At 34.3% G+C, this 13,571-nt stretch overlaps 1 protein-coding gene across 1 annotated transcript in view; it reads left to right on the top strand.

The window, feature by feature from the left end:
* Positions 1–13,571, top strand: part of LOC149065514 (INO80 complex subunit D-like) — a 140,416-nt gene that overhangs the window by 31,484 nt on the left and 95,361 nt on the right. The window contains exon 4 of the mRNA XM_089253729.1: positions 11,078–12,018. Within this exon, the coding sequence (XP_089109855.1) occupies positions 11,078–12,018 (941 nt within the window). The remainder of the gene's footprint in view (positions 1–11,077; positions 12,019–13,571) is intronic.

Raw genomic sequence — 13,571 nt, 5'->3', positions numbered from 1 at the left:
TTTTCCTGCTTGAGAAGATATAAATAAGAATTTCAAATCAATGTTATTGCATGAATATCCCCCTCAAATAATGGGTCTGGCTCATTATTTTATATTTAATTTTCTAGGCTTCATATCTCTAAGCGAGCTCAATATTTTTAAAACCAAAGATTCAATTCAATTTTTAAAATTATTGATGTGGCCGAAAACCCCACCAAATTTCTGCATTTCTATGCTAAAATCGGCAATTTTAACATTGATGCTGATGATGATGTCTATTCAAAAAGCCTCTGAGATGCTGTCTTTGAATACCGGTAGATAGCCACAAAAGTACCATAATTTCCGGTATATAACCGGAGAAAGAAAAACCTGTGCAGGGAATAGAAATTCAAAAATCCGATATACAGCCCCTCATTCAGGGACGCAACCAGATACCCATTATCTTATTCTTCAACAACCGACATGTATATCAATGCAATACAGTGCAGTAAAATGCTTCATTTGTACAAAGTAGTGAAACTACTTTTTCAAGGTTGTGCAATCATGATAGATGGTGGAGATAAAAGTTGTGGAGGTTTTTTCTCCAATTTTCTCCCCGGAACAAAGAAAGATAGTGTTCCCAGGGAAGCGTGCACCAAATTATTATGTGTCCTTTTCCGAAATACCAGGTATTTGGCACACTATAGCATGTCAGTGGCATCTTTGCTATAGAGAACTATCATTTTCTCCCCTTAGAGTAGGGGTCTTCAATGTTTTACTCTCGAGGGCCACATAAGAAATTTGTTGCATTCTGCGGGCCACTCATTAATGACGTAGAGGGAGAGGTACCCCTCCCCCAAAGACTATCACAAACTAAATATATTTAAAAAAATTTTAACATTCACTGTAATTAATTTTAACAAATATTAATTGTGAATGATTTAAAAAGAAACATTTCAAATTATAATGTCAAAAAATGCCTTTTTTGCTGTATTAATACATTTCCGTTACTTGAAAATGCTTTTGAAAGTTGGTAAATCTAAATATTTTCAGAAATTCCTTGTGCCTCCAATCAATCTCAGTGTATCCCACTCCTTGCCCCCTGCCAAAGGTTGATTATACATACGCTCAGATACAACAAATTAAAATATGACGCTGCCGCATACTGCATATTTTATGATTCCATTATGTATCATTCCCATTTTAAAAAACTAAGCTGAATTGGGGTAAGACCAATTATTTTAGGTATTTTTATATTGTATGAAACAAAATGACAATGGATGATTTTTTTTTATACAGTAAACACACACACAAAGTCTTTGGTTACTTGCATTATGAATGGGAGTGGATGTAATCTCTAAATTAATGCAAAACTTGACATTGTTTTTGCTTGACTAAAGCTTCAATGTTAATTAAAATTCATGTTGTTGCTATTCGTAAAGTATCCTCTAAATGCCAATCAGACAGACATGTTCTAGTTTTTGATTTTGTATTCTTCATTCGACTAAACAACTGTTCACATATGTAAGTGCTGCCGAATATTGAAGACATGAAAAATGCATGTTTGCGTATTTCTAGATACCTTTCTTCGGACACATACTTAGAATAAAAATCAATTATTGAAGGAATTTAAAAAAACTTGTATTTAACTGCATAGTCACATTGCAAATTCTAATTGTAGCTCTGGTGGAACACTTTTGATATCAACCGAGAATGGTGAGGAAAACATTTTCATAGAAATTTTGTTCTCGCAAAAATCTGAAAATCTGCTTCCCCTGAACAATCAGTGCTACTGCAGAACAATTTGAAAGAATTTCAAGGAAAAAATGTACAAAAAACTATTATGGGGATTTTTACAATAGAACATTTCCACTCAGCCGAGGACTCGTTGCAGACCAATGCAGAACAATCTGCTTTGGGGTCTGCTTCTTAATTCCATTCTCAGATTTGAAATGCACTGTACATAATCATCCAGTTTCCAAGTTGTAAATCTATTCTCCAACTCCATTAATTTAGGAAAATTTATGCACTTTTTGTTTTGCAATTGATGTTCCCAAGGGACTAATTTAGTGTCGAATGCTTTCGCGTCATAAAGATTATGGACAAGTAGATCTTTTCTCAATAAGCAGTAGTTTAGATCATTCAAATGACCTGTGGTATCGAAAAAAAATCTCTCTCCCACTTTTTATCTTGAAACTCTCCAATAAGTTTTTCTTTGGATTTCGTGAATTCATCAACTTCCTCCTTCACGGAAAACAGGTGCTGAAGCATCTTTCCCTGGCTCAACCCGCGTACTTCTGTATAATAAATTATGTTGCCATGCTCAGCTTCCAAATCCTCTAAGAATTTTTGAAACTGTCTATTTCTAACTAAGTCCTTTGGGTCGAATGAAGTTAACCACTTTCACTACAACAGACATTACATGTTCAAAGTTGGAGAAAAATTTTTTGCACAAGTTTTCCTGGTGTATGATGCAGTGTTGAGAGCCATCATCTTCATATTTCCACATTTTTTGGCATCTGACTTTATCAATGTGATTACCCCTCTTCTGACCGGTCATATAGGGAGCACCATCTGTAGCTATGGCAGATATGTTACCTAAGTCCAACTCACATTTGGCCAATGTTTCTACCAAACTTGAATATAAGTCAAAACTTGATGTGGTATCCTTAAGTGCAATGACACTAGCTAACTCCTCAACAATTTGGAAGTTTTTGTCAATACCACGAATGAAAATGGCTGCTTGTGCAGTATCTGTTGCATCCATTGATTCATCCATATCTACTGACTAAAACAAAAATTCTTCACATTTGGATTTGAAGGTCTTGAGTACACATCTGACAGATCCTCCACGCGTCTTGCTACTGCCACACCCCAAAGCAGAATATGTCAAAGTCGGCGACATAATTAGCGCTACTGCAGAACAATCTGGTAGTATTTTAAGAAAGTGCAAGAACACACTATTGTGCGGATTTTTACCGCAGAACATTTCCAGTTAGCCGAGGGTTTGTTGCAGAACAATGCAAAACGTTCTGCTTTGGAGCTTTCACACCAGACAAACAATGTTCGAAATAGCTTGAGCCTGTGATGGGCAAAGCACATGAAATGCACACTGGAGACATTCTTTAACAAATTCTCCATCAACGAAGGTTTTTCCACGCTGTTATATAACTAACACTAACACAATTTTTAGACTGTTCATTTCTTCTGAAGGATAATGACTGTTGACAGTTCTGCTTCAATTTCAGTTCATTGACTTTTTCACTTCGAAAATGTCTCTCCAATCCAGAATACTTCACACTATGCTTGGTATCGTAATGTCTCTTAATATGTATTCTTTCATCATGGCTACCCTCTCATTGCAAATGAGACAAACTGCTTTAGCCTTGTGTTAGACAAAAAATGAAGGGATGACTACTTTTCTTGAAAAAAAACATTTTTTCAGCTTTTTTTTTGCTATCACTGTTCGTCATCATGCACTCATTTAAAGACTAAAAGTTTTCTGATCAAAGACTTCAACGACTAAAAACATAAACTAACTGTACCAATATTGTACAAATCCTTCTTCCAGCCAATCAAGATGCATACATCCACCGCTCCTTTAACAACCATGTACCCAAGAAATACGATACCATGAAAATTCAGTTCATTTCTGCTTTCTCCCACTCAAAGAGGATGGGATGTACTTGAAGTTATTTATGGTGAAGTGTATGGTGTGGTTCCTTTTGCGTTTAAGGCCAATTAAGAAGCTAAATACTGTACACTTGTCAGCTTGTCCTTGTTATAAGTCTATATGAAGCTGGGTGACTTTTTTTGCCAAAATCTTCGTTTTACCCTATTTTTGAATGATATTGCTTCAATTGATCAAAATGTTTTGGCGGGCCACCAAAATATTGACAGCGCGCCATTGGTTGAAGACCTCTACCTTAGAGTATGTATGTGCACTGAATAGGACTGCTCGTGGTCTTTCCTAACTCAGCTATTAACTCTTAATGACAATAGTCCTCAAGATAGTGATATATGTTGGTTATTTGTTATAGGTGTTGCTTCTTATGGGGAAAAAAAGTTAATATATCTGTCAAGTAAAATGAACTACCCTACACTGGTCTTTGCCCTTTAGGGAACTGCAGGATTCCCACTTATCCTGGTTTTGTCCTACTTTTCCACCAAATCCTGTTGATATAATTCATTTAGCTGTTTTCAAATGAAGAGGTAATCATCGATATATTGCCAAGTAATACAAATGTAGTATATTGCAATCAATGATTCTGCCAAAGCAGAAATTGTATCATTTATTCAGATTTGGGAGTGTATCTGAATCATTCTGTTAATTAATTTTTCTTTACTTTGTTTGAGAGTTCAAAAACTCATTTTGTGTCATTGTTTCGAGTAGTCAATAAAATGTTGTCTTCATGGCGAAAATAATGTTGTATTTACTAACTCATGGTCTGGGACTATTCATTCTATGGTAACTATCATTCACCATTCAAAATTATGTTGCAAATTTTGTGTATAGGTGAAACAGCAGTTTACATAACAAAGCAGTTGGATACATAGGCCTATTCTAGATTTTGCGATTTTGATGCGACCCAATAAATAAAAAAAATGCCCCACAAAAAATTGTCTTCTGTATTTTTAGGACATGCAGAGGCAGAAAAATCTTTAGAAAGCTCTGCAAAGAGTTAGAAATGAAAATGCTTCATTTGTCAAAAACGATGATGATCGCATTGAACAATAAAATGTTTCTTTTAAAAAAGGATGGACAGCAGTAAAAAATGTCTGGTTGACCTTGTACTTTACTTATTTTGCACTATGGTTTTGAAAGTGGTCTCCAAGGAGCGTCATTCTTAACCCCCTTCAAGCTCGGCGGAGATTTAAATAGAATCTATGGTTTTCACAGCTGCTTAGTAAAAAAGTAAAAAAATTATAACTTTTAAACTACTCATTGAATTAATTTGAAATTTTTTATGTTTATAAAATAAGGTCTTGTCTATAATATTATATAGTATCATTTATATTACTTAAAAATTTATATGATATTTACTTTGATAAAATTGTTTTTATCACTTTCATGGCTGCAAAAAATAATTTTTATTTTATAACTCAGCCTCTTAGCTGTAACAAAAAACTGCTAACTTAATTATACAGGGCATTTTAGCTCAAAGAAGATTAAACACATACTTTACAATAATTATTCAGTGTTTTAGCTCAATGGGTTAAGGGGGTTGGTGCACGCAAATTTTCCAAAAAACACATTTTTCAATTTTTAAATACTATGAAATTTTCTTGGTCTGTGTTTAAGTTTTTGTTCTACCTGTATTAAAAATATTTTTAATGTATTTTTACATTAACTGTGTGCTGGCAGGCATTACACATGCTAATGTTTTTCACTAAAATGAGTATTTCTCAAAACTATGTTTATTGTTAGATAAGGAAAATTTTTTCGAACACCGCTCATTCAAATGTCATGAAACTTTGTGTGCCTCAACACTATAGTGTTACATACTTTAACACAAGCTTTTAGGATTTTAATTGTTGGTGGTTTTTTTTATCGAAATTTAACTCCAACAAAACATGCAACTTTTTCAAAAATCATCAAAATTTACCCATATTTTGCACCATAAAAAATTTTAAAATAATTTCAATAAAAAATCCTCATGTTAAAGTGTGCAACACTACAGTGGTGAGAGACATACAAAGTTTCAATACATTTGAATGAGCGGTGTTTTAAAAATGTTCCTTATCTAACAATAAACATAGTCAAGGAAACAGTTATTTTCCGGATATTATGCTGAGGTGAGCTCGGAAAGAAAAGTCAAGATGACTTTTCTTTCCGAGCTCACCTCAGCATAATATCCGGAAAATAACTGTTTCCTTGATATCTCTGGCTGAGAAAAAAGCCATCTATATCTCAATAAACATAGTTTTGAAAAAAATGCATTTTAGTGAAAAACATTAGCATGTGTAATGCCTGCCATCAGTTAATGTAAAAATACATTAAAAATATTTTTAATACAGGTAGAACAAAAACTTTAACACAGTTAGATGCAGAAAATTTCATAGTATTTAAAAATTGAAAAATTGGAAAATGTGTTTTTTGGAAAATTTGCGTGCACCAACCCCGTTAAAACATGCTCTTTTCAGTAATATCTCAGATCCCCATTGTTGTGATTCGATATGTGAATTGGGAATGCTGGTGATATCAATCCACTATGATGTCATCGATCATGAGCGATCTGCCTATATAGGGGAAAATCTTGATACACACACACACTCTTAGTTCTGCCTTCAGTTCGATATCACTGCGCTGAGCGCTCGTGAGGGATGTTTTCTTCTTAACTGTTTTATTATGTTAATTCTACAATAAATTAATCATAAAACCACTTCATTAACACCTCTTAAAACCCATGTGTCAAGCAGCAAATGTTCATTACTCACAATAAAATATGATAAATGAAAATAATATAATAGTTATGATTGTACAAAGCCACATTATTCCTCTTTTGAATGGTACCAAACATGCAGAGATCGTGAAATGATGTAATGTTAAAATTAATAATAAGATGTATAAATTAAAATATGCAGAGTTGGCCACCGCTACATACTGAGTACGTATGACAGTGACATACAATGTTTTATTTGTATGTACTGGGTAGGTAGCTCTGTTATTTTGCTTTAGCTCCAGTCAATCTTGTAGGATACTGAAATGGTGCAATGAAATTTTTTTGTTTCAATTTTTCGAATGAAAAATTGTTTTTTAACTGTGGTTTGATTGGTTGGTTTTTTTTTTTTTTGTGTCCTACCCTTTTTCCGATTTTTTGAGTGGGAATCCTGAAACTCTTGTCTTTATGGGATTATAAGATCACAAGAGAGCAGGTGGTGATAGTTGCTACTGCTTTTTTGTGAGAAAGAACCAAATAACATCCAGATAGTATACTACTACATACGGATATATGATGCAATCCACACATATTTGTGAACTTGCTGAAGATAAGGCATCAGAATTTTCACCCTAAGGAAAGTAAATGTTTTAAGAATTAAAAAAAGTTAGCTGCTGTACATAACTTAAACATCAGAACTACCAGAGCAATCTTTTTGACCGCTATTGCAAAAATACAAAAAAAAACAAACTATAAATGTGGATTTATTTTGAATCAAAACAAGTGCGGAGTTGTCAACTTTCCAGACTTGGCCTCACTATGCCGGATTTCATGACATTCTCAGGGCTTCCGGATTATGAATTTATATTGTCAGTTTTCAATTATTGCCATCTTCTTAAAAATAACAAAACTTGAAAAAAAGGAAGAAAAGAAATATTGAGTTTGATGTTTTTTGCGGCTACAGTTTTTATTTTTAGAAAGTGACCCCCCCCCCCTCCTGTCCACATTACATGAAAAGCTCTTTCGACATCTCACCACCTAGACTCAAAGTGTGGTAGCCTGTATAAGGGTGGTCAAAGAGCCATCTAAATCTATCAATGTAAACAAACATTACAGCCCATTCATGTTGAAAACATTTTTTTATACAGGTGTTTAATCATAAATTGGCTGGTAGAGATGATTCAATGACGATATTTTCTCTCTGTATTGCTACGCTGACCATATTTCATATCAAAAATTACAAAAAATTCGCATCCATATTCTGGTATTCCTCACTTTAAGCAGTTTCCCTTTAATGCAATTTCAAAAAGTGGATTTTAGAACTTCCAACTTGTGAAATTTGCTTAGAGTTTACTTTAAATTTATTATTACTTTATATTATTACTTTACTTTATCTTTTTTTTCAAAAAAAATTCTTGTCTTGGAGTTTCTGGTATTTTACTATTTTTTATCTTTCTTTTTTTTTAAATCGTGTCCATCTTTACCATAATAATAAATTTGTATATGCATGTGAGAGTGTTTGAGAAAAAATAAACTCGGACTATAAAAGGATCATTGATCGAATTGATATATTGTTCGTCATTAATAAGAGTGTTACAACAGAGAAAAAATTTGAGCCCCATTCAAAAAATATGGTAACTAGCTCGTGGTCGAAGCTGATGTAAGTTCATGACAATGAGCAAATAACAAGCATCTGATATCATAACATCTAAATTGGAAAATCTGAAAAGTGTAAGAAATGTATGAATTCTCAGTCCTCTGAAGGGGCCTTAGTGATTATTTTACCTCTGGTTTATTTATATTATTTTATTTTTACATCTGATAAAGGTTGTTCTGGATCCATGATGATTGGTTTAGGGGCTGATCAGCAGATAATTTAGATGAGTGAAGACAAATTGAAAGTTTCACTTCTTTTTTACAGTGCTTTTTTTTCCTTATGTCACGCCACCAAAGTACGAAAGCTATTACTGCCGTGGTGCTCAAACTTTTCTCACCTGCGGCTCCCTTGCCCAATTCATGATTCATCTGCGGCTCTCCAGAATAATTTACTATTTATTTTTATGTATGAATGAACCACTTCAAAGCATAAATAGGCACACAAATCAATATCTCCAGCTGTCTGCCTGGCCCCCAAAGCAGAACGTGCTGAAATCTGAGACATACGTCACAGAACAATCTGGAAGAATTTTAAGAAAAATGTTGAAAACACTTATGGGAACTGTAGAACATTTCCAGTCAGCCGAGGGCTCGTTGCAGAACAATGAAAAACATTCTGCTTTGGGGGCCCCTGACAAAGGTTGTGATGCCCCCTAGGAGTCGCGACACACACTTTGAGAAACAATCCATTGCAGGGAAATGATGGAAAAGTAATGTAGAATGGCAACCTTATGATAGTTTTGGCACTTATACTAGCAACATTCCCTCTAATTTTTCTTTATTTATTTTTTCCAGTAGAAACTCAATAATGGAAAACTGTGGATGGAAAACTTTGTCTGCTAACAGGGAGTGTCTGTTAATTATAGCCTGTTGACAGAGTTTGAAAAAATGTCTGTTAACAGAAGGTGTCCACTATGAGAGGTTTCACTGTACTTTACCTGCACGATCTGTTTTGTCTGTGAGCCGAAGGTAGTCTGTAAAGCTGGGTCCAGACCTGCCTCTCCACTTGTTGCTCAAACACGCAAAAACATGTTTTCTGTAAAAATCATTCAGAGCTGTGGGTTAAAATGAGGTTTTCAGGTGGTTTAGTGTGGCTAGTCTGGACGTGGCTTCATTTGTACTGATAGTACATGGTTCAGCCCGCAGAACTTGTTTTGGAAAAAAAGTTTCATCGTAAGCACTGGTAGGAGCTCTGATATGAAGGAAACAGCAGGGTTTAGGGTTGCCAGATGTCTATATATATATGACCCACAATGGCGTATGGAAGGTGGGATTGCATTGAATAGTTATGAATTACTAAGGGACTCGGCTACATCTTGGAAAGTTGTTTGGGGGGCTCACCATGGAGAGAGAGAAAAGGTCAACATTCATCACTACTGAAAGACTTTATGCCAATGTTGGCATGTCTGCATACACAATAAAGCACATGGGGAAGGGTACATGCATTCTTTTGTATATTCAGGAATTACTGAGGGCATGTTTCGTATAAATTCTTGAGGGCTGAAGTGACCTGAATCTGTAGAGTTCTACCACCTATGGCCCCACCCTTCAACCCTCATCTAAGCTGGAGCAGTCAAGAAAATTTTACATTTGAAGCTAATACTAAATTTACTAGCAGAAATAATTTAGAGTGTTGTAATGACGTAATTTAACTTTTGGGCAATAATTGGCTACTGTTTGTGCTAATTGTTGGTGATGCCTGGCTTAATGTCTTATTTTTGTTATGCTCAGTGAATGCTTGTGGTAGTCTATAATATTAAATTTTTCTTGTTAATTACAAGCATTCTTATCAATTTGGCTAACTTTTTCCTCTTATTTGGCTGCATATTTTTTTTTTTTTTTGTTAGATTTTCCAGTATCTCTTTTGATGCAGTTTAACACTTCACCAGAGTTTTTTATCATTTCACTGGTTTTGGGAGAGAAATTCCCTGCGCTTCCACTTTTATAAAAGGAGAATTGATTATATTGTTTACAAAAATCCCTTTTATTTTTGTTTGGATAGTTCTTTTTTGAACAAGATCCACTTGAAAATCTCCCTAATTTTCATTCTCTATCGAATTTAATCGAACAAATTTTGGATTTCAGGTGAACAGTAATTAATTTATCTTAATAAGTTGTTTAAGTATTTAATGATTATAAATCAAACTTTTTTATTATTGCCAGAGAGAATGTGAATGGATTTTTTAAACTTAAATTTTCAACTTTTGGGAATTGGTTATTGTCATGTCTGAATGATGGTTCAACTTCACTTTTGAGATCATAAAATTTGCAAATACTTTTTTTCCCTCATAAAATGTAATTTTCCATGCACAATACATAGTCAAGTAACTTTAAAAGGAAATGGCCTATTTCTGGGGCAAGTAATAGGATTATTTAAGTTTTCTGCATTCAGTATATTCCTTATGTAGTGTAAAAATACTTATGTATGTGCTTTACTAACATTCTCTGATTTTCATTTCTTCGCTTTCTTTCAATGATAGCCTCCTTAGCACAGTTCCTTTCCTCTATTATCCCCCTTCTTGTTTAGTAAAATGGCACGGTTCCGCTTCTTTTTTTTCCGATACAGTTCTGGCATCCCTGATTAATTTTAGTACAGAAGCAATGCAACCATAAATAAGAAAAGTGCATCATCAGTGGAAGAAATGAAGTAGAAACATGGCAACAACAACGAAAATGACGAAAGCAAATGAAAAAGTATTAGGAACATCCAAAGGCAGGTAGGTGAGACATGAACATGAGCCAAAATTGACAGAAAGTTCTTGTGTAGTGAAAAGTAGTATCACTCTTTGGGAATTCTTTCATATTATGGTTTCTTTACTGTGACCGAAGTATCACAAGAGTAGTTGACATTTAAACTCATGTAGAGATGTAGTCCATGTCTAAAAATCTGTTGATACTTCAACTTCTGTTGTGGCTGCATTGTAATATAAGGCAAGTAGTGTGTATATTTGTAATTGTTTCTCTCTATTGCTGTTGTGTGTGTGTGTTTTTTTTTCTATTTGTATCAAGAGCTTTGAAAAATTGAGCTAATTGACAAAATTATCTCCATTTTCATAATTAATGACTTGATTTTTTTCTTTCAGATTCTGCAATAGTCATATGCAAGTTGCTGGAATATTGCCGAAGAAACTACGTAAAACTAAGAAAGAAAAAAATAAGGAGAGTTTTGTTCCATGCGATGGTAAGCTGAAGTTTGCTGATCGACTGAGAGCACTTTTGAAGAAGGAAAGCTGCATATCATCCAGTGAAGACCCTTTTAACTCAGATGACCCATATGCATTCCCTGACCCAGTTGCTGAAGAGGAGAATGGTTGTATTGGGTACTCAGCTTCACCTCTATCTCGCAATTCTTGGAATTGCACGCAAAAAGTGTGTAGTGATTCACCTTCATCAGATTCACCTTCTAGGTGTGATCAGTCATCAAAAAATTCCAGTTTTTCAGATGGAAAAAGCAAATCTAATTCGCCAAAGCTTTCCAAAACTATGAACCGTCTGCATGCAAAAATTGCCCAAAATAAGATTTTGGACAAACAGAAAAAAACACAAGACTCTAGTCAAAATACAATTCCCATTTCTAATATAACTTTTCATAATGTTGTGAGCAACATCAAATTAGAGCCTTTATCTCCGGTGGAAGTGAGTAACACTTCATGTGAATCAAATAGTACAAAGCCATGCACAGACACAAAATGTGAAGAACCTATTGATGTGAAGTCAGAATTATCTATTGAAAATTATAAAAGTGAACCACCTAGTGTAAGTTCTGAATCCTCATCTGCATCACCATTGCAATGTTCAGGGATGCAATCATCCCACTTAGACTCATGTTCACCAGCATCATTATCACATCGGGATCCATCGCCTTCATCTGATGATTCAATTTCTAAAGAGCAAAATAGTTTTAATAAAGTGAAAGTGGAAGTGAGTGAACTTTTAACAAATAACAGAATACCTCAGGTTTTGCGAAAAGCATGTAGAATATTTAATGGTCGAAAGAGGCGAAGCAGAGAATATTTTCCTTTAGGTAAGTAAATCAATTCATCTCTAAATTCTTTTGCCTTGACAGTTAAAATGATTTATATGTGACACTTCAGTATACTGCATCACAAAAACTTACCTACATTAACTGAAAGTAATACTGATATACAGTAATACTGTATATATTATATAAAAAACATAAGATTTTTTTTTTATATTTTATTTTCTTCTACCCACTTTTCCTCTCTTCAGGAATTTGTTAATTGTGGGTGTTTGCTGATTTTTAGTTGAGAAATATTTCCAAAACATTGGTTGTATATTTATTATATTATGAATACTTCATAGCACTTATAGCAGGCATATACCAATATGACCAGCTTGCTGACCGCCCCAAGACCTATGGCACATACTTTGAGAATTGCTGGTCTGGTTATTATCATTCAAATCAAAAAATGTTTTGCATCAAGTATTCTGCACATTTTATATCCATAAAATTGCCTGCCTATGAATGTACAGAACATAATATTAAGAAGATGCCAACAAATAAGGCAAATACACAAAAAAAAACAAAAAAACCCAGCATTTTGACACCAGCGGGTGTCATCTTCAGAGGAAAAATATTTAACCACTAATCATGCTGAGTTTCCCACTTGGGTTGAATGAAGACTACACCCATTGGTGTTGAAATGCATTAGGATTTTTTGTGTTTTTGCCTTATTCGTTGATGTCTTCTTAATATATATATTATAGTCGTCTTAATATATATGCAGTAAACTCTCTGTAACTCAACACCCCAAAAGTATCGACAAACATGTCAACTTAAGCAGATGTTAAGTTAGCAGGGTTTCACTCAAAATTTTTGTCCGATCTTTTTTGTGTACGTAATTATATTCATTCTAACAATTGTATTAAATAAAATACAAATATAACGCTACAACAGGCAAAATGCCCAACGAGGTGGCTGAGAAAAAGATGCCCATAACAAATATGGATGTCATATATTTCAAAAACCCAATTAAAAACTAAAATTATAAACAATATATACACATGATAAAATACTATACAATGCCCATGTTGTATTTATGGTTGTCTTATTCTAAGTATGGATAGCTTCTCGATTTACCCCAACATGTTTATCGTATTTCTTTTTAAACGTGCCAATTGTGTCTCAATTAACTACTTCAGGGGGTAAGCTATTTCATTTATTAACAACCCTATCAGAGAAAAACTCCCCGCATTGTCCCCCACCAATCCACACTGGTGTCCCCCTGCAAAAGCGGTCGATTGGCGGTGTACCAAAAGTTCATGTTCCATCCCATCCATCCCATTGAAAATCCTGAACACTTTGATCATATCTCCTCGACACCTGTGTTCAACCAATGTAAACATATTCAAAAAATGAAGTCTCTCTTTATAACTCAAGCCCTGTGTGCCAATAAGGACTTGTGTAGCTCTTCTCTGCACCCCTTCAACCAAGTCTATGTCCCTCTGCAGGTATGGTCTCCAAAACCTTACAGCATACTCCAGTCCAGGACGAACTAAGCCTCAAAAAGGCGGATGAATTACTTTAGGAGAATGAGAAGAGACCTTTTTGAAAAT

Source organism: Pholcus phalangioides, unplaced genomic scaffold (genome assembly GCF_987345545.1).
Source record: "Pholcus phalangioides strain wild (caught in Gottingen) unplaced genomic scaffold, Ppha-v1.0 ptg000039l_1, whole genome shotgun sequence".
Lineage (NCBI taxonomy): Eukaryota > Metazoa > Arthropoda > Arachnida > Araneae > Pholcidae > Pholcus > Pholcus phalangioides.
This window is presented reverse-complemented; position numbering and strand designations above follow the sequence as displayed.